This window comes from Lynx rufus, unplaced genomic scaffold (assembly GCF_022079265.1).
Source record: "Lynx rufus isolate CCGP_SWC_20201006 ecotype Redwood Valley unplaced genomic scaffold, mLynRuf1.p SCAF_2, whole genome shotgun sequence".
NCBI classification, from domain to species: domain Eukaryota; kingdom Metazoa; phylum Chordata; class Mammalia; order Carnivora; family Felidae; genus Lynx; species Lynx rufus.
In genome coordinates, this window is record NW_025814834.1 from 126,286,879 (window position 1) to 126,309,380 (window position 22,502).

Consider the following 22,502-nt stretch of genomic DNA (forward strand, 5'->3'; position numbering starts at 1 on the left):
TATGCTTCTTGACCAGAAGCTTAGCCTTATTTACCTCCTAACTGCATAGTGCCTTATGCTGGAATGTATGGATGTATGCTGGAATGTATGGCGCCTGGGTGGCTCAGTCGGTTAAGCGTCCGACTTCAGCCAGGTCACGATCTCGCGGTCTGTGAGTTCGAGCCCCGCGTCGGGCTCTGGGCTGATGGCTCGGAGCCTGGAGCCTGCTTCCGATTCTGTGTCTCCCTCTCTCTCTGCCCCTGCCCCGTTCATGCTCTGTCTCTCTCTGTCTCAAAAATAAATTTAAAAAAATGTTAAAAAAAAAAATTTTAAATGAAGGGATTATATAGGAAAAAAAATGAACTAAACTAAAAGACTGCTTCCACTTCCTAAAGGGGGAAAAAAACACACAAAGTACACATAAGTCAGAGAGGGAGGAATAAAAAGTAAGCAATATTTGAATTCAGGCTTAAGTGCAGAAGAATTCTAATTAAAGTGCTGGAAAAACAAATGAGTGATACCCGTAAATCTAAGAATATCGAGAACAGGAGAAATGTCCAAGTAAAGAAACGAAAACATCCCCCAGTTTTTAAATGAAAGCTGGTAAGAGGTGAAGACATATATATGCAACAGCAAGGGTGAAATTCTAAATGAGTGATTAAAAAGAATGTAGTCATCATTAGATGCCAAAGGTAGATCCCAAAACGTGGTCATTGTCAACAATCTCCATGTTATTTTCTGAGAGGTACTAAAAAAGTGGACCACTCAGTATTAAATATTTGGCAATCTTTGAGAACAGATTTTGAAGTGATAAGTTGATCTGTCACTATAACAATACCATAAAAATTCCTTGAGACAGTAGTTGAAATCTTAATGCTACATTTACACATTCTCTATAAAAATCTAAAGTCTACTCCATGGACTCCAAGGTCCTTCAAAATTTGATTCCCTCACCCTCATCTCCTACTGCCTAGCTGCTAGACTTCACGGCTAAATTCCTGCCTCAGGGCTATTGCATTTCTTGTTCCTTTTTGCCAGAAACACTTTCTATCAGAGCATCTCTCTTCATTCAAGTTCCTGATGTCACTTTCTGACTTCCTGACTCCTATCTACAAATTAGCCATGATACGGTCTGCATCCTTCACAATTCAAGCCCATTTACTCGCTTTTTCTTCAAGGAACTTGTCACCACTGAATGATATTTGTTTCCTGCTCAACACTCCAAAAGAAGTCCAAGAGCATAGAGCTCGGGTGAGCAAATTGCTAATACAAAAGGCCAGACAGTGAACATTTTAGGGCTATATGGGCCACATGGTCTCGGTCCCAAATGAAAACAAATTAGCACAATTGTGTTCTAATAAGATTTTAATTGTTTATTTATTTTGAATGCTTATTTGAGAGAGAGAGAGACAGAGAGAGAGAGAGAGTGGGGGGGGGGGAGGCAGAGAAACAAGGAGAGAAAGAATCTCAAGCAGACTCCGTGCTATCAGTGCAGAGCCCAATGTGGGGCTTGATCTCATGAACCTGAGATCATGACCCGAGCTGAAATCAAGAGTCGGATGCTCAACTGACTGAGGCACCAGGCACCCCTTATTTTTTTTTTTTTTACCATTAAGGTATTATTGGTAAATAAACTCGTAAGATATTAAAGTGTACAACGTGATTTGATATATGTTGTAAAAGTATTAGCCCCACTAAGTTAATTAAAACATTATTTTGGATTCTCTAATTTGTATTTCATGTAATTTTCACATGTCACGAAATAGTCGTCTTCTGATTTTTTCCCCCAACCATTCAAAAAACATTAGCTTGTAGGCTATATACAAACATGCGGTAGACCAGATTGGCCAAACCCTGGCACAGGACGTTTGTTCACTGCTGTACACCCAGAACTGAGACCTGGCACATGCTAGCAATGTAAATGAATGACGACTATTTTATTGTCTACAAAACTTTTTCATAACCTGTTTCTCTTCTGATCTTGAAACAGCTTAATAGGTATCCCCACTAAAAAAGGAATAGATTCAGAGAAAGTGCTTTGTCAAAGGTCACACACTTATACAGAGGTGGGCCTTAGAACTATTCAATCAACTATTCTGTGCATTAGTAACAGGTATTTAAATTCAGGAGGATTATCTTTAGTGTGGTGTCACATAGATTTAGCTTAGTCCTTTTAGAATTTTTTTTTCTTTTATCCAGGAATTGAGTCAAAACCTTGCTTATGAAAGCTGCAGCTGAAACAAAGTTGGAAGGAATAAGTAGAATGATAAATAGTAATGTTAAAAGTCAGTTTTTTCTCATCTAGCTTCAAAACTGGGTCAAAACAAGATGAAATTTGGTAGAGGTAAGAATTGGTGGCAGAAGTAAAAGGGGAGAGAGAAATGGCTAAGTAGCGACAGCAAAAATATTTTTGCTGCAATACAAATGAGGGATGACATTTTTAAAAACAGTGATTTAGTCATTCTTTAGAATGGGGTGGGGAAACAAAGTTGAAAGCAAGTATATCCCATAGAGGAGAGGCATGCCATCTCCAGTGTAACTGAGAATCACTGATATGGAGGTTTTGGTTGAACAAAAACTTAATTGCTGCTTTAAAAACAACAACAAAAAAGGCTTTTAAAAAGCATCCCTATTCCATAAAGTAATAGTTTCACTGCACATAACATTCATCAGATAGTATCTGAAGGGTATAACTCCATGTATATTTTAAAGGGAGAATAACTCAGGCCTTATACACAATTCCAATCCTTCATAGATTTAAATATTCCAATAATGTTAATTTCATGGAACCAACTGTATTATGTTTCTGACCTAAAAAGGTGGAATTTAGGACCTTATAAATAAGCATCAGTTAAAGATAATTTTCCTAGATTTCAATTTCTTCCCCTTCTCTGTATCTTCTCACCTCTTCAAGAGGGAAATAAAAAAAAATACCTAATCCTTGAAAGACTCAAAATTTCATTATTAGTAATACCTGTACTGAAAGTTTAAACATCAAACTGAGAAAGTAATATACCTTATTGTTCCCCAGAAGCTGCTTAATTTTGTTAATTTTGATATACTGTACTTTAGTAAGAAACTTTAGAAAATGTATTAAAAGACACTTGGAAAATTTATAAAACTTAGGTTTTTATTTATTAAATAATCTTTTAATAACAGATGCCACATATTTCAACATTACATCTCTTCATAACTACCTTTTTAAATGATTTTCTTGACAATCACATACAACAGGATTCAAGTTGAGTATTTAACAACTGCAGCTCTGTTTGAATGTCAGTGGATAACTCTAAACAAGCAGGGAAGAAATTCTGGGCTAGATAATAGCCACATTCTACTTATCAGCAAGGCCCAGGTCATTTTATACTGCCCAAACTTTGTATACTTCAGGAGCCAAATCTCCGCCAGCTTGTCTCCCTGGTGTCTACCAAAATCTTTACCTCCCTCATTAGACTACTGCCTGTATTAAAGACTTTGCTTCTGGGCTGGACTTACATTGTCCTTGAAAGTTTTGCCTCTCTCCTTATCTTTACCTGTCTAAACTCTGCCTGTCTTTTAAGGTTGGGTTCTTCTGTTTCTTTCCAAAAAGTATTCCCAGTACTTGTAATTGCAAGAATCCTTTACCACATTAAACCTTACTTTACCATACTTTGTTTGACCATTTATTATAGCACCTAAAATATAACTGCTATTGATAATTTGTTCTATAGATACCATTTTGTCCCTAAAAACTAGTTTTCTTTGGGCAAACTGCCTTGCTTTCCTTTTCCTTATTATACAGGGTCTAGCAAAGTAAATGGCACATAGCTGGCAATTAGTTAAAGGTTTACAAAGCCCCTTCTACATAAAATGACACTATGGAAGTGTTCTTAGTTTTTCAGATTATGAGATACTATGGCAAAATGGAAAGATATAGGCTCTGGAGTTGGGACAGATCTGGATTTGAATTTTAATCACTTAAGGTCTTTAAATCATATCCTCAGCCTAAAGTGGGGCAGTATCTACTTCTTAGAATTGTCGTGAAGATTAAATTGCTGTGAAGATTACATTTAGCAGTATATTTAAAATATAGGGGTGCCTGGCTGACTCCATTGGTAGAGCATGTGACTCTTGATCTCAGGGTTGTGGGTTTGAGCCTCATGCTGGGTGTAAATATTACTTGAAAATAAAATCTTAAAAATAAATACATAAATAAAATAAAATAGGTGCAATAAATGTCAGCTACTGTTAGCTGGTCCTAGCAAGACAACTGCTGCTTTAAATTATTAAACTAAACAACCCCCTCATATTATTAAGAAAATAATTTCCCTTTTCTAGAAATTCTTTGGGTCTTAGTAACCTTATATTCCCCATCATTACAGTCTTTATTGTGAACTATAAATAGTGGCAACTTTTGTGCTGACCAAAAGTTCTCCAAAATATCACGGCTTCACTTCCCTTTTTAAACACATCTTCCAAAGTTTACCTATGTTTTCAACTAGGCTATACTTAAAAAAAGCATAGTAACCAATTGTACTTTTGTATATGTTTATTTTCCTTACTTTTATCCTGCGTCATTACAGAAGTATTCAAGGATAAATAGCTACATTTTTCTTCCTAAAGAGATTTACCTTATTCTTACCCTGTTAAGACAGTAAGCTCTATTTGCATGGAATTCAATACTGTTTCCTAACAGGTTTTTTGCTGTTTGAAGACACTTAGATATTGTTATTTTAAGACTTTACTTTTTTTTTTTAAGAGCAGTTTTAAGTTCACAGCAAAACTGAGAAGGTACAGAAATTTCCCATAGGGTCCGTGCCCTCCAACATGCATACTTCCTCCACTAACACCCCCACCAGAGTGGTTCCTTGTTCATTTCATGAACTTACACTGACACATCATTATCATCCAAAGCTCATGGTTTACATTACGGTTCACTCTTTGTGTTGTACATTTGATGGATTTGGACATATGTACAATATGTATCCACCATTAATAGTATCATAGAATTTTCACCGCCCTAACAATTTACTGTTCTCTGCCTACTCTTTCTTCCCTCCCCCTAGTATGTTATTTTAAAAAGGAAGAATTTTTTTTAAAAATACATCTTGCCTCAGTGTGGTTCATTTTTTCATCTGGTTCTAAAGCTTTCAGTGTATCAACAATAAACTATCTGGGGCAATAATTTAATAGGTACAAGTTCCAAGCTGTTGACATGCATATATAATAGTATCAAAGCCCTGGAATTTCAGTTGCAGTGCCCTTATCAAATAAACAAAATCCCTCCTGGCTGAGGGTTCTCAGAGGCTAGTGAGAATTTAATTTGGGGCTGCAATTCTAAAAGAAAAATATATTCTTAGTGATGTCTAGGACCAAATGGAATATTGGTTTCATTAACTAAAACTTATTGTTAGCTGCTTTTTTATTTATTTACTTTTTAAATGTTTATTTACTTTTAAGGGAGAGAGAGAGGGAGAGAGAGAGAACGAGTGGAGGAGGAGCAGAGAGAAAGGGGGACAGAGGATCTGAAGAGGGCTCTCTGCAGTGCTGACAGCAGTGAGATCATGACCTGAGGCGCTTAACCAACTGATCCATCCAGGCACCCCAGTAGCTTTTTAAAATTCCAAATAAACTATTGTTTTCCCAGTTTCCCAGTTTTTGACCTAGAGACACTACAAAGACTCAGAATGTACTTAAAAACTTAGCTCTATACAGTTTATATTCTATCATTTTCAGTAATAGCTAAGGCTTAAAAGCATAAAGATATGTTTTAAATTAGGATCAATATTATATAAGACAAAAGATGGCACTTCCGAATATTTTGCTTTGTTTACTCTTTTAAAAGTTATTTTAAAGTAGCTCTTAGAAACTGTTTTCTCTATTAGTAACCAATTACAAATTTTGTCAGATATAGACAATAGGTGGGAAAAGCAGGCAAGTTTGCTTTTTTAAGTACAGCAATTTCATTCACTCACATTCATTCTCATGGAAGATCTAATTAGCTTTATTAAATGATTCATGAATTGGGCAGCATCCCATGCAAATAGAAAGGAGCTTCCAGCAATTACGTTTTAAAAATTTTATCAACTCTAAGGAATAATTGCTCGAAAACTTATTAAAGTAATTACATAACATACATTTAATGTCAAAGTCTCTCCTTAACCAAACTTTAGTCAGGCTCCTCTGAGCCCTCTCTTCTCAGCTAGGCCTTGATCTTGGCTCCATCCTATGTCCTGTCTAACCCAATCCTAGCAAGAACCTGTTGTCATTTTAGTGAGAATACCCCCACTTTAGGTATCTGATCAAGTTCCTTATCCCCCACCTTTGATGCAGAAGTCCTCAATCTGTCTTTAGTAAGGATCCTGTTAAATCAGTTAAGTAAGAATCCCTCTACCCTTATGTGTCCTCTTAGTAATTTTCCATCCACTGACCCCCTCATTCTGCTTGCTGGCTATAGATCCCCAGTTGTCTTTGCTTCATCTGGAGTTGAGCTCTAGCTCTCTCCCCTAACACAAAACTATTGAATAAAATCGTCTTACCATTTTTTTAAATGTTTATTTATTTTTGAGAGAGAGGGAGACAGAGTTTGAGCAGGGGAGGAGCAGAGAGAGAGGGAAACACAGAATCCGAAGCAGGCTCCAGGGTCTGAGCTGTCAGCATAGAGCCCGATGTGGGGCTCAAACTCACAAACTGCGAGATCATGACTTGAGCCAAAGTTGAATGCTCAACCAACTGAGCCACTCAGACACCCCAAGTCATTTTAACAAGTATCAGAAGAATTTTTTCTTTAACAGGGTCATCATTATATTTTATGTCACCTAGTATAATGGTATATAAAAATGACAAACTTAAGCATAAAATTTACAACAGACAAGAACCAAAAAACAGCTCTTATCTATTTTATAGTTAATCTTTCCCAACCATTCCCTCTATGCACCAAGTTACAAGGAAATCATCCATTAGTTCTTATTCTGGACTCTTCTAATATAAAACATCAGAATGCTGGTAAAAAGATTTCCAAGTATACACCTTAGTGTTCATTTAGAAGTTCAAAGTCAGTGGTAAGCCTTAAGACATTAACTACTGAACAGGAAAAAATTTTAAGTACTGACTCATTCTCAGTGAAGATTTAAAAAGTTGAATTACCTTAAATCCAAAATTGCACTGATATTCATATGGAAGGAGGTAAAAGACAATACTTGTTTTTTGTTTTCATTTTTTTTTATTTGAAAGAGAGAGAGGGAGTGCAAGCTGGGGAGAGGAGCAGAGGGAGGGAGAGAGGGAGAGAGAGGGAGAGAGAGGGAGAGAGAGGGAGAGAGGGAGAGAGGGAGAGAGGGAGAGAGAGAGAGAGAGAGAGAGAGAGAGAGAGAGAGAACCTCAAGCAGTCTCCACATTCAGTGCGAGGCCAATGAGGGCTCGATTCCATGACCCTGGGATCATGACCTGAGCTTGAAATCAAGTCAGATGCTCAACCGACTGAGTAACCCAGGTGCCCCAAAAGGCCCTATTCATTTTAATTATAGGATCAAAATGTCTAGATCAAGAACTGAGGAAGTAGAAAAGTCTGAGATATAATGTTCTGAGTCAGAAAAAAAGATAAAAATGTGTGAAAAAGATCACATAAGCAACTTGTTGTTTAGAAGCTTAAATGTGTTAAAACACACACATTCTCATCCCTTATTCTAGGTTACTGGGCAGACAGGTAAAGGGTTCCAAGTGCCAGATATACAATGGGCATCATTTTGGAAACAAAAAGACCAATTTAAGAAACTCGGGAAAAATTCACACCATACACTTTGAGATTCAGATGCTTGAGAGCAATGACTGAAGTCCAAAAGGGTAGAGTTTGGTGGTGAGAACCTATGCCACATGGAAACAAAAGTACTGGGAAACAGGAAGCTTCAGCCTTCAAGATCCACTGCATATCTGGTATGTTATGGCATTCTAATTCAAAGGTATGTCTTTTTACCAATTTTATCTTCAAAAACTTTTGAAGTCAGACCTGGTTTTACAAGCCAGCTTTAATATTTCATTGCTTGGGTCTTAGTTTCTTCATTTGTGGATATAATACCTGCTCATATCAGACTGTTTTAAGGATCCAGTGAGGTAACATGAGACGGACTTAATACATAGCAGATACTTAACTTTCTTTCCCTAAGCAAATGCCTACATGTTACTGAATTTTGAATAACATGTTTTCTTTAAAGTTCAGATCTTTGTGTTTACCAATTTGTCCATTCACTCAAAACGAAACAACTTACTTAAGAGGAAGGATGGGATAGATGTGGGCTGGGTTGGGGAAAGACACTTTAAGGAAGGGGCAGGTGAGATCTAAACTGAGCTCTACAGAGTGCTTTAGATTAGGAGGTGGGTGTTACAAATGAGGGAATAGTAAAATGAAAAGAGGTGGGGGGAAAACAGTCTTTTGCAGGCAGACCAGTTTGGTAGAAACAGAGGATTTATTTGGAGATAATAAAAGAGAAGGGTAGAATGAGATGAGTCAGATGGCAGTAGTTATGCTAATATCAAGTCTGGTTGTATCTGTAGGTAATGGAGAAGTGCTGAAGCTTTCTGAGTGGGAAGCTCCATTAATAAAATTAGACTGTTAGTAATACGGAAGTACTGGAATCCTTAATACAGCCTCACAAAACCTGGAAATCAGTCTGTCCTCTAAGAGTCAGCTATGAAATCAAGTCAGATGCTATTAAAGTGAGATTTATTCACTCATTCAACAAATATCTGATAGTGTACTACGTGTCAGGCACTGTTTTAGGCAATGGTGATGCACCAGTGTATGGTTCTTGTGGAGCTTACATTCTAATGGGTAGAGAGACATTAAATAACAGATAGAGATAACATTAAATAAACTACATTAAATAGCCAGTGACAAATGCTAAAAAATAAAAAAATAAAGGAACTTAAGGGGATAATGAAATGTTAGGATTTGACAATATATAGGGTAACCAGAGAAGACTTCACTGAGAAAATGACTTTTGATGAAATAGCTGGAGGAATTAAGGGAAGAAGGAAGAGAACTCCAGACAACAGAGCAAACACAAAGACCATTTAGGTGAGAATGTGTGGCTAGAACAGAGAGGAGCAGGGGAGAATAGGAAGGAGATGAGGTGAGAGAGGAAAGCGGTAAAGACAGAGGGACTTGTCGTCAGAGTAAGAACTTTTATTCTGAAGAAGATGGGAAGCCAATGGAGGATTCTGAGCAAAGAAGTGACATGTTCCAACTTACATTCTCCAACCAGTGTATTCTGGGTGCTGCACTGCAGAGAGCCTGCTGGGCAGGGAGGAGGAGGCAAGAGTACCAGCAGGGACACCAAAGAGAAGACTACTGCAATAACCTAGGAGAAATCACAGTGGCTTCTTCCAGAGTGGTTGGAATAAGGGGGTGGTGAGAAACCGTCTTTTTCTGGGTATGGTTCGAAGGCAGAGCCTACAAGATTTGCTACTAGACTATATGTATTGTGAAAGAAACAGGAGTCAAAGATGACACTAAACTTTTTGGCCTGAACAACTAAAGAATGAGTATGTCATTAAGAGGGGAAAGACTGCAGGAGAAGTTGTATGTAATACGCAAATTTTTGATACTTAAGGGTTTCCTTCCAGCCATGTAAAAACAATGTCTGCTGCTGTTAAAAGTTAGAGGGTGCTCTGCCCAAAGACCCTACATGGTCTTGTGTTGGGTATATATCCCTATTAAGGAGGAAAATGCCATTAAAATGTTCACCTATATAGTTAAAATGTTAACCTGTATCGTTAACTTCCCTCGTTCCAACTCCACACTTCAAGTGTGAAAGAACTATAATTTGATCTCCCATGTCCCTGACCTACCTGAAAGAAAGTTTCTAGTCCTTTCTATATTTATTTTTTTAATGTTTATTTATTTTTTGAGAAAGACAGAGCATGAGTGGGCAAGGGGCAGAGAGGTAGACACAGAATTCGAAGCAGGCTCCAGGCTCTGAGCTGTCAGCACAGAGCCCGACGTGGGGCTCAAACTCATGAGCAGTGAGATCATGACCTGAGCAGAAGTCAGACACTTAACTAACTGAGCCACCCAGGCGTCCCCTTTCTATATTTGTTAAATTAGTTGTTCTGCTACTTTTATACATTAGTTTCATCATAGGCTGATGAATATAATCATATAAGTTTGTTCCTGAGAGATTTAGTTTTAATATCCTGATGAATCAAGTTTCTGAGCTAAAAGGCAGAAGACTAAGATTTGGATAGTGGTTCCGGAGTTGCAGTGGAATTACTGGGAAACTTATTTAAAAATAGATTCCTGGGGCGCCTGGGTGGCTCAGTCAGTTAAGCGTCTGACTTCAGCTCAGGTCTGATCTCACCATTCCTGAGTTCGAGCCCCATGTTGGGCTCTGTGCTGACAGCCTGGAGCTTGGAGCCTGCTTCTGATTCTTTGTCTCCCTTGCTCTCTGCCCCTCCCCCACTCGTGCTCTGTGCTTCTCTCTCAAAAATAAAACATTTAGGGGAAAAAAAAAAGATCCCGAGCAGTGATCCTCCCAGATTCTGATTCAGTTGGTCTAGGATAGAACCTAGAAATCTGCTTTTGAAAGCAGCACACCAGGGGCACCTTGGTGGCTCAGCTGGTTAAGCATCTGACTTCAGCTCTGGCCATGATCTCATGGTTCATGGGTTTGAGCCCTGTGTTGGGCTCTGTGCTGACAGCTCAAAGCCTGGAGTCTGCTTCGGATTCTGTGTGTGTGTGTGTGTCTCTCTCTCTGCCCTTCCCCCACTCACACGCTGTCTCTCTCTCTCTCTCCCTCTCAAAAATAAACATTTAAAAAAAAAAAAAGAAAGAAAAAGAAAGCAGCACACCAGCAACTCTACTGTAGGCAATAATGTTCCAAGGTACTGCTATATGATAACATTCTTAAGAGGATGATGCTCTTCACCTTGTCATGAGGACTATTATGATCATTAAACTTCTAAAATCAAGTGTCTTAACACTCTGAGTTTATAAGACATTTCAAATACTACTGGTAGCACACTTGAAGAAACTCCAAAGAGCACCCAGCTAATTTAGCAGTAATTACAATGTAGTCACAACCAAAGAACATCAGTATTTTAGTATCTGTAGAACTATCCATGTCACTATACCATTAAACTTGATTGCTGTTTAGGGCTGTGTCATTTCAGTAGAATTGTTTGCTACCTTAATTTACTACCTACTGTCTATTCAAAGGGATTAAAGTGGGTAAGACCACAGGTCTGGAAGCAGATTATCAACACCGAATCTGCTCGACTAATTGTGAACACTGGTTCATAGTTTTTTTTAATGTCAAATGTGCCTCAGTTTAGTCAACTGTAAAATGTGGATAATACAAATACCTATCCTGTTGGAATGTTTTGAGACAAATACACGTTAATACGTGAAATACTTAACACATAATAAGCACTTAAATGTTACTTAGATGCAAAACAAAGAATTCACAAGACAAAGTTCTCATATGTTCCAATGAACCCACCACCTTTCTTTGAAGTCTGGCATTATGCAGTCTTCTTGCTTGTTATAATTGACCTACACTACATCATATGATCCATTCAAATGAATATTCCATCTCATAGACACTGCTTAACAATATGTAAGTGCAGTTATAGCAATAACAAATTTTACACATACTTCAAAACTTAATAGTGTGAAGAACTGTGGTAAATCAATGAAAAATGTAGAGAGAAAAAAGAGGCAAAGAGAACAATTAAGAATGTTGTTAGAAATAATTCAAGCATCAGAAAAGGTCCTAAATGAAGATTAACAGAAGGAATGTGGACTGACTGGATGTAATGTTAAGTAAGAAGTATATTTGTATACGCATAGAATAGAAAATATACAAAAGAATACTGGCTGCCTCTCAGGAACTAGGTGGCTGGAAAACAGGGGTGGTGGGACTTTTTACTCATGCTTTGTCCTACATTTTAATTTTAAGCATGTAATCTGATTATAGTTCCTATACACCAAAAAATAATTTTTCTCAAAAATACTAATGGAAATGGAGGAACAGAATCTAATGACAGGAAGAATTTACAGAACTGGAATACTAATTGAACACGAGAGAAGAGGCAAAGAAGGAAAAAAAATGATGCTAATGTTCTGAGCCTGTGTGACTACAAGGGAACAATGATGAGATGAACTGAAATGCAAAGGATCTGCAGGAGGTTCTGATAAAGGGAAAAGGGAAAATAACAGTTAAGTGCATATTAAAATCATCACCTAGTTCAGAAATCCCCAAGTAGTTAAATTGTCTTCAGTATCCTGACTGATTTTTCCTACCCAGGGTTTTTATTTTCAGGAGCCGATCCACATAAGAAGTTTTTTTCTTTTTTTGACATGCAAGAAAATGAGAGAAACTCATGCACCTGAGGAGAAAAGCACAAATGATACCTAACCTTATAGCGTGTGTTTTTCTGAGCTCTAAAGGACAGAACTTAAAGCAGATGAAGGAAATACTTCTATTAGGGGTTCTGCAAGGCTAGATGTATATGTTCATAGTCCTCTTGGTATGCATAATGCTTTGTAGCTTTATGGGATTTACTACTAAAACGGCTCCAGAGGGATCTAATGTTCCCAGCAGTGGCATGGCAGATCATCAGTAATGGCAGCAGATACTTAGACACAATGAACGCCCAAAGAAAAACCCAGAGTGTGGACACGTTCCTGAACTCAAGAAATACCTAGAGATTACCAGAAATAATTGGGAGGTGGGATGAGGGAGCATGAGCTGGGGAAATATGAGAATGAAGAAAGGTGTGATTGGTTGGTCTCCTTTGTATCAAAAGGTTGTCCCTACACTATGTACCTGGTCCTATGCTAGGTACTAGCATAAAAAGATATGCTTTCAGTTACAGAAGAATTCACAGTTCTGTTATCAGGGCAAATGTGCAAAAGCAGACAATGACAGAAACTCCTGAAACATTTTAATGTCTCAATTTTTAAAACAAAGATTTTTTTTTTATTACAGTTTGTAGAAGTTCATTAAACTTTGTTGGGTTACCTTGATCCATTTCTCCTTACCTATTTTACAAGAAAACTGAGGCCCACAGAGATAAGTGATGTTTCTAGAATCACACTGGTGGCTATAAGCTCAACAAAGAGAGGCCAAATCTCCTAACATTCAGAATCATTCTTTCCCATTACATCACAATATTTCAGTTATAATTAATTAAATGGATACCTCTATTTTGTTTTTTTCACTCATGGTTAAATGGGAAAAACAGTAAAGTGAAAAAAGCACGGCTTCTGAATCAGACAAAACTGGGGCCTGATTTTTTGACAAATTACACTACTTTGCTTAGTATTAAGGCTGGTCCTAATAAAAGAGCTAGATACTCTGGAAGAAATTATAAACCTACACCAAAGATTGGGCATCTGAGTTTGCACCTGTTTATTAGGCTTTATGCTCCTGTCCAAGGATTTTGTGACAGATTCTATAAATACTACTCAGCAAACCTAACTGAAAAAAAGAGAACATAAAAGAACAGCAGTATTAATACTAATTAATGACTTTTTGAAAATACCTATAGCAAATAAGCTCTAGAGTTTATCCTGTAAGGGTAATAACTCATCTAGTAAATTAAGGATGTAATACATAATCAAAAAAATACAGTTTAGAAGTATATTTTTCATGCAGCAGCTAGGTAGATCAGTTGCTGGACTCCTGATTTCGGCTCAGGTCAGGATCTCACGGTTCATGAGTTCCAGCCCTGCCTTGGGCTCCTCTCTCTCCACCCCACCTCCTCAAAATTAATTAATTAATTAATTGTTTTTTTTTAAAAAAGGTGTATTTTTCCTAAGTTCTGAGCCCTCAAATTACCATTTTTCACATCTTTCCTCAACAATTTTGATAAACCTGTTCCAAAAAGTGCCTTAAAGATGACATAGTTGTCTAAGCTTTAAGCATTCGTTTCTCTCTTATGGCATTTTTGAGGTTGTTCACAAATATTCTAATAGTTTAGCTGAAGGGGAAAATATGCTAATTGCACTTTTTTCAGCCTTAAAATTCTCTCTGCAATTATTTTTTTTAAATGCTGAATCATGAAATAAAGGAAACAGTCAGTGCAATGAGCCCAAACAAGTAATTCTTCTCACATTTCAAATTTCCTAATTATGGTATCTTGTCACTTTGGTCCTGTTAAGCATTTGGAACTGAAGAATCAGTGACTAGAAGAGTGTAGCTCATTCTCAGAAACTGAACTCGAGGACAAAACTAAAAGCATTTATTTCTGCAAGTTATTACACTTTCAGCTTCCTGTTTTATTTAGGCAGCTCATCATGACCATTTCAGGTAACAATGTAGAAGTTAAAAAACCCAACTTCCTCTTTGTAAAGTGATGAAAACCTAAGCAGTTACTTATGAGAATGGCTGATCTTACTAGCTTTTATAGAAATACTTGCAAGGAAATCAGAGACTATCAACACCAAATTCATCTCTGGGTTCACTGCTTTTAGGAAATGCAACAAAGATAAAAAGTGATATTAAAATACATTCCATGTGATAACATATACGCCTGAAAAAAAAACTCAAAGCGCAGCTGAGATCTTAGTTAAAAAGAGGAAAAAATGGAAACTTTAGAGTTCCTTCAAGGAAGAATCTATACAAAGTATGGCTGAAAATATCTTGATTTTAAAAATTTGTAATAGTGCCTTGGTTGTGAAAATTTTATAGGACAAGATCTCACTTAAGGGTTACTTACTGTTTATGAATGCTAAGATATTCATAGCAACAAGTCTTGTTGGAAAAATACTTCAATTCCTGAATTCAGTTCAAAGGAATTAGAAGCCTGGAGGAAAAGGGCTCGGTGTAGGTATGAAGCTAAAGGAAAACTGAGGTAATCTTAAATATCAAGGCCCTTTCTTTTTACTTAGAGATTCACAACAGAGAAATACAGATCAAGTTCTGTCTGGGAATAAGAACCTAACAAAATTTCAGTAATCTCAAATCATATGGATTATATGAGACTTCTTGATATCAGCTATTCTTAGTTGTTCACAATAATAAAGAAATGTGGCTAATCTAAAATCTGTTGATGAAATATGAAATTCATCAGCATTTTTGGGCATTTACAGTACTAATTTTGATTTCTTGCTGTTTCATTATTAATTAATATTAAGCAACAAAAGAAGTATGCTGGGAGATAAGAGGACACTTCACAAATTTACTGTTACAAAATTAAGACTATTGATGTTATTAAACATTGTCAACATCCAAAGACATCTCGATTTGCGCTTTAAAATACATGTATATTTTCTCAAGTTTAATTAAAAGGGCATTCTAACTTAGCCTCAAAGACAAAAACCCACAATACTGGTAAATGTAGTATTGTTTGGACACCATAAACTTTGAAGTTTATTGTTATTTAAATTTTTAGTGAAAATTTGCTGTAACAATATTTTTCCTTAAAATAAGTGGGCCATCAGTTGGGCTAACAATGTTTCGTTATTCCCGATTTTTACTATAATTTCATCCGAATCGTAACTATTTACCTTAGCCAAGACATTTTATCATGGACTTCTCTTCAGCGTTAATTCATATGTAAGATGCTCTTTTCTTCTCTAAGTTTTACACGAGAATTTTCAAGAACGAGAAAATTTAATGCTAAAGTATTGTTCAATGGCTTGTGAACGTTTACCACATTCTCCAGTATTTCAAAATGACATGCTATACGTAGGTATGACATATCAAATTATTCTGTACAGAGTACTCCTGGATTATAAACAGTCACCCCTCTGTCATCCCCATCTCTCTTATTAAAAAAATAAAGAGCCCAGATATATTTACAGAGCATGCAAGAGTGCACATTTTGTAACAGCCAATGTCGGAAACAAAAGACATAATTCTTGTCCTGTAACAAGTCACCTAGTGAAATCATTCTAATTTCTACAGACCCTAAAATCAAGTATTTACTGAAAAGCCTGAAAAGTGTTAAGAAATGTGTGCAGTTGTCAACAAAAAGTTATTCTACCTAACGCAGAATATGCTCTTATGTTTCAAATACTTTTTAAGAAGTAAATAAGCACTTAACACGCGGATAAATTTAACTATAATCAAAGACCACACAGTGGAGCATCGAAGAAGGCACGATGCTTTGTCCAAACTTGAATGTGTTAACATGAAGTTTATGTGCTATATTAAACCTTTACAGAGTTAAAAAAAAATCCTCTGGCTATTCTCGATTTGTTAAGAAACAGAAAACTCTTTTTCAAAAATTACCGTTAATAGGATGTAAGGCGCAAGGGATGGAGTCATCGCGGGCTTACATACATGCACACGATCAATCAAGGGACTGTCTACAGAGAAGAGTGGTGTTCAAATTCTGAAGCAAATGTCCTGAGGCTTACACACTTATTACTGAGAATTAGTTCAGCCGATCGTAAGCGAGAAAAGAGTGGAGGGACGGACAACACATGGGGACCTCTCCCTGTCGAGGAGTCGTGACAGCAAAATCACTTCCTGACGAAGGAGGAGCAAAAGGGAAGTTAAGAGGCCACTCTGACCAGGAAGTGACTCGCCCTAAACTAGCCTCAATCATATCTAAAAATGGGGGGATGGGGAGAGCCCCGACAGCTAAAGGCGGTAAAATAACTGCTTCCTGACACGTCTAGACATCACCATCGCCCCCTCTCTTAATTACAGAAAAGAGTCCACAGTCATGATTCAATAAGGCAAAATCTCGTCTCTTGCAGGAAGGTCACTGGGCTGTGCCTCAGGCCCCGCAGGAGAAAAAGAGAGTTAAGGAATGGGGAACTGGGGCCACCGTGAGGCAGAGGAAAGCCCCTCAAGAGCAAAGCGTCCCAACTGCAGAGCGTATGCCAGCACGGGCCAAGAAGCTTCTTTTTCCTGGGGACACTGCCGGGGTTCCCACCACGGCCAGGTCGGGCCCCTGTTCCCTGTCGCGGGAGGAGGCAAGAGAGAGAGGCGGACCCCTTACCTTCTCCTCATCCGACACCCGATCCTCGAAGTCGGCCATCTTGGGCTGCTCTGGCCCAGCCCGGCCCGGGCGCGAGGCAAGCCGGGAAGGAAGCCGAATGATGGAATCACCGCGGGGGCAGTCGGAAGGACCCGCCCGGAAACGCCGACCGAGAGGGCGCCATGTCAGTTACGGGCGAGGGTGGTGGCTCCGAGCGCGGGTACTCCAGAAGTCTCCGGCTGCCTTAAGGCTTTGCTTTAAATGATTTTAAGTCTAATAACTTTCTCACGGAGTTACATTCATTTCCCCATTCATCTATGAGACGATGGGAGCGTGATTCGACTATTCCTGACGCCCAAGCTCCATCCGACCAAATAGCAATTGCTACTGTAGGTTTTCCCAGTACCAGTGATCTCCGTGGCAGCCGAGTCCAAAGGGCTAAGTGCTGCTCGGGCCCTGGAACGGTCAGTGGCTTTTCCAAACCCAAGAATAGGGTGAAAGGTGACCCTCACTCGTATGGAAGCAAAAACATTTCATTCCGAGGTCACATTTCAGTCCAGTTCCTCCAGAAACGGTGCCGCTAACCACCCCTTCCCGCCCTTCGAAGGAAGAGGCAGCCCTGGGATGCTCCTCCACCTTCCAAATTTTCTTGGTCCGCGTTCCCCGAGACAGCCTTCACAGAGGCCAACTTCAGGTCCGCCACTATCCCAGGATTCCCGCCTCCCGGTTTCCTGCCCTTCTCCCCTCCCAGCTCCCAGAGCCTGCGGGTGCAGCAAGATGGCGGACGGTGACGGCTTAGGTGAAGCAGCGACTGCTGCGGCATCTCCTCCCGCACCTGCTCCCGGCCAAAGCCTGTCCCTGGGCTGGAGGGAGCGGCTGCGGGCTGGGCTGGCTGGGACTGGGGCCTCGCTGTGGTTCGTGGCGGGGCTGGGACTGCTTTACGTTCTGAGGGTCCCGCTGAGGCTGTGTGAGAATTTGGCAGCGGGTGAGAGGCCCAGACCTCCCTGGGGATGGGCGGGGGAACCAGGAGAGGGGCCGGGGACAAGGGGCAAAGGGCAGAGATTCTCTGCAGTCACTGGAGGGCTTCGGAGATTGAGGCGGTGGTGCGCGACCTAGTGGGTTCTTTTTCTCTTGGGCCGCGACTCCCCAGCTGATTGTCAAACCTGAGCTGCAGATATGGGCTCCTCCCTTGAGCTCTTAAGACCCGCCCTTTCTCTTCTGTCTTCGTTTACCGATGAAAAGCCACCTGACAAGCTGTAAGCTTCAGGTAGTGAAACAGATGAGAGCGTCTCCAGATTGGCTGCAGAATTTATATACACCCCACCATTGGTAGGATCCCTTGAAAACCATTCCTTTGAGTCTCGCCGATTAGCTGAGCGTTCCCACACCTAGACAACAAAGATGAGCGCTCTCTATTCAAAGGCCTAAAAGGGGGAAAATGCCATGATCTTAGCCGACCATTATCATGTTTTAAGACAGTTCTGTCAAGAAATACTTTTCGTGGTATTTTTGTCTGTTCTTTGCTTTAGGCTTGAGTAATAGAATAGTCCAGGAAGTAAAGGGAAAGGGAGCCACAAACAGTAGTGGGTTCTTAGTTCTTGCTTTAAACATTTGTAGAGAGCTTGCTATGTAGTCTGAGCTGAAGATACAGACATGGAAGAAGTGATGATCCCCGTGGATTCTGCAAATGCTGTCCTTTACCTGTAGCCAGGACAAAGTGGATGGGAGCCAGGCCCTCTTACCATGTCATTACAATATTTTCACTCAAACTATGAGCAAGATGAAAGTATTTCTGTTGTGTGATGACTGTGACTAGCAGCACTTATGGTTTATTTTCTGTAGCAAGGCAAATGTCCCCTTTTCTATTTCACCAGATGACATGAAATACTGTGAGATAATGTTCTGAAATATTTTGGACTTTTCCGAACTTAGGTTTTATGTAAGTTCAGTCAGATATAACTAACACACTAAAACAAAAAAATTCGCCTTCCTAGACTTTTTGAAAGAGCTAATTGAATTTGACTTCATCAACGTAGAAAAATTATTTTTCTACATATTAACGAGATACACCACGTAGGTGAGAGTAGTTAACTATGATAGACTTTTATTTATTTCTGAAACCCAAAGTATTTATGAGACAGTTATTTGAAGTGAAGAGTCTGGTCCAGGCTTTCAGTGAGTCAGGTGCAAGGAGCTCTCAGTTTGCTGTTATTCTTTTTGGTTTATTTTGCCTCTCTAGCTGACATACCAAACACATCTACATGCTGTTTCCTTCCCTCTAATTTGAAACACTGGTTTGTATCTCACCAAAATAATTAGGGAGTGGTTTTAAACCTCATTTGTAACAGAGTGTTTAGTTAATCCTTAAAGATTTGTAACACTTCTTGTCGAAGTTATGATTTATAAGTTCTTAATTTTATTCTCAAAAGTAAACTAAATTATCTCATTTTGATTTGCTTATTTAACAAATCATCAGTTTAAAATGCTACCCTTACAGAGGTGCCTGGGTGGCTCAGTCGGTTAAGCATCCGACTTCAGCTCAGGTCATGATCTCAGGGTTTTGGGTTCGAGCCCCATGTTGAGCTCTGTACTGACAGCTCAGAGCCTGGAGCCTGCTTCGGGTTCTGTGTCTCCCTCTCTCTCTGCCCCATCCCCACTTGTGCGTGCTCTCTTTCTGTCTCTGCCTCTCAAAAATAAATAAATGTAAAAAAAATTTTTTTTACGCTACCCTTACATGTTCTAATGCATTTTTTTAATGTTTATTTATTTTGAAAGAGAGAGAGAGTGTGTGTGTGTGTGCACATGCGCGCACACAAGTAGGGGAAGGGCAGGGAGAGAGAGAGAGAGAGAGAGAGAGAGAGAATCCCAAGCAGGCTCTGTACTGCAGACTCTGGGCTTTATCTCACAAACTGAACTGTGGGATCGGGATCTGAACCGAAATCAATAGTGCTGCTTAATGAACTGAGCCACCTAGGCACCCAATAGAATGATTTTTAAGTTACCATAGAATGGGAATTTAAAGTAGCTTTTTAAAAACTACAACTTTCTCAGATGAACCTGATACTAGATATTAATACTATTTATATTCCTCCACTCATAAAGACACCTGCCTATTTGTAACTTGAATACTTTGAATTTACATTTTTTTAAACTTTGGTATTTTGTTTTCCTTTTGGCAGTGACAGTATTTTTAAATTCATTGACGCCCAAATTCTATGTGGCACTTACAGGAACATCTTCTTTGATATCAGGACTAATATTTGTAAGTAGTTTCCATTTCCTTCATGTTTTGGTATTTATCTAAAGATCAAATCTCTATATGGTTACAATAATTGTAAATACTTATAGATCAGGATTCTCAACATGTGTTCAGCATTTGATAAAACACTGCATCTTCCTCTCCACTTTTAGAGATTGGCAGTATTCATAGTATTCATTTGCATATGAAACAGTGTTGTATACTGTAAGGGGCAGTGGTTAGAGGTGGGTTGCCAACTAAATCCTTGCAGGGCTCAGTTTAGTAACAAAAATGAATGAAATGGGCAGAGTGTAAAAATTAAATTCCTTATTTATTTTAGGACTTGGTAATTTGGACAATGCATGCCCCTTCTAAAGGGGATAAAGCTAGTTGCTGCCATATAGGTTTGCAGACCACCATTAAGAGATCTTCCAATTTTTCATATGATTTCAAAAGCATCTGGATGCAACAAGTGTATCTCCCAATATTTTAATCTTGGCAATGTTGGGCAGACTAAAAATGTGTGTCTTGAATTCAGCCTATAGGTTGTCAATTATCTTCTCTGGAGTATTTAAGGGCAGAGTATTGGAGCCAAGCTAACCATTACTTTTTTTATTTTTTAACTGTGAGAGGAGATTTTTTTTTTGAGGGGGGGAGGGGCAGAGAGAGAGAGAGAGAGAGAGAGAGAGAGAGAGAGAGAGAATCCTAAGTAGGTTCCACACTCAGCATGGAGCTGGATGGCAGGCTCAATCTCACAAACCCTGAGATCGTGACCTGAGCTCAGATCAAGAGTTGGACACTTAACCAACCTAGCCACCCAGGAGCCCCAGGAGATTTTAATTGGAGTAAACAGCTGACATACAATATTATATTAGTTTTCATAATGATCTCTTTAGTTGTGTGACTTTGAGCAAGTTAATTAACTTTTCTAAGCTTTAATTTCCTCATCTAATAACTGGGAATGATAATATCAACTTCATAGGATCATGAAGACTAAATAAGATAAAGTGTGTAAAAGCTTGCAATAACATGGTATCTAGCTCACAGTAAGCACTTAATGAATTTTGACCATCGTTATTCAGAAAAGTGTCATGATAAAGAAACCTATTTAATTTTAATTCAGCTTTCCCTTGTTTTATTTGACTGAGCTATCATTTTCAATTAAGAAATTAAAATCTGTGTGTATAATCTCTATTAAACATCCCTGGGAACTAGTGTTTCCTAGAATAAACTTTGGAAAAACACTGCTACAGATTAAAATCTTAGGAAGTATGGCATGCATAACCAATGAATTTTTCTATGCTTTTTTCTCATCTCTAGATGGTGCTCTTCTATTATAGTAGAAATAATGGCATGTGTATTGGAGTGTTTTCTGTTTTGTTTTAATAGGAACTGATACTTGGCCATTTTGTTTAAGTGAAATGCTGGCCAAGAAAGGGATTTTTGTATCTTGACTTAAAAAAAATTACTGAGGAATTTAAGGATGAAAACTATGTGTTAATATAGGTAAAGTAGTTAAAATTTACTGATTATAAAGCTGACTCATTGTTAAGCATGTTTTAACATATTTAGTAGCATATAAAAGTCTAAATAAAGGAAATGAACGGTCTTTAAATAACTGATGAGTGGGAAAAGCATTAGTCTTGGAACTAGAAGATGTAGTTTTAAGTCTCGGCTCTGCCACTTACTAGCTAATAACTTTGGACAAGTCACATAAATTCTCTAAGTCTTAATTTCCTCATGTATAAGAGGGGGGAAACTTACATATATATCATATAAGCATGAAACACATAACATGTATATTATATATATAGTAGTTCTTAAAATTTGTTATTTTGAAGAGTTTTAAATATACAAAAATTAAGAAATTCATATCATAATAGCATTGTATGGTGACAGATGTACACTTATGAGCATAGCATAGTATAGAAGTCGAATCACTAAGTTGTATACCTGAAACTAATATAACATTGTATATCAACAATGCTCAAATAAAAAATTTTAAATAAATGAATTAGGTGCACTAAGAGATTAACAACAGTAACTAATAGTAAAATAGAGTGGTTATAACAATATACTTTAAAAAAAATAGGAAATTCAAGTAACATTTTCAAGGTTAAACTTTGTCATTACCCTTATAATATTGATGAGTTTTTTTTTTTTAATTTTTTTAATGTTTGTTTATTTTTGAGACAGAGAGAGACAAAGCATGAACGGGGGAGGGTCAGAGAGAGGGAGACACAGAATCTGAAACAGGCTCCAGGCTCCAAGCTGTCAGCACAGAGCCCGACGCGGGGCTTGAACTCACAGACCGTGAGATCATGACCTGAGCCGAAGTCGGCTGCTCAACCGACTGAGCCACCCAGGCACCCCTATG

General features: G+C 38.4%; 2 protein-coding genes across 4 annotated transcripts in view; one reads left to right on the forward strand and one right to left on the reverse strand.

The window, feature by feature from the left end:
• The window catches only part of CAPZA1 (capping actin protein of muscle Z-line subunit alpha 1), a 49,756-nt gene extending 32,753 nt beyond the window's left edge, over positions 1 to 17,003 (reverse strand). The window contains exon 1 of one of the 2 annotated variants that reach the window (XM_047083012.1): positions 16,909 to 17,003. In XM_047083012.1, coding sequence (XP_046938968.1) covers positions 16,909 to 16,947 — 39 coding nt within the window. In that variant the 5' untranslated portion in view covers positions 16,948 to 17,003. Of the gene's footprint in view, positions 1 to 16,190; positions 16,284 to 16,908 lie in introns of those variants that run through there. The other variant, XM_047083013.1, reaches the window with a different exon arrangement.
• A 601-nt stretch (positions 17,004 to 17,604) lies between these two features.
• The window catches only part of ST7L (suppression of tumorigenicity 7 like), a 59,179-nt gene continuing 54,281 nt past the window's right edge, over positions 17,605 to 22,502 (forward strand). For both annotated transcript variants that reach the window (XM_047083009.1, XM_047083010.1), the window contains exons 1-2: positions 17,605 to 17,872; positions 20,067 to 20,149. In XM_047083009.1, coding sequence (XP_046938965.1) covers positions 17,665 to 17,872; positions 20,067 to 20,149 — 291 coding nt within the window. In that variant the 5' untranslated portion in view covers positions 17,605 to 17,664. The remainder of the gene's footprint in view (positions 17,873 to 20,066; positions 20,150 to 22,502) is intronic.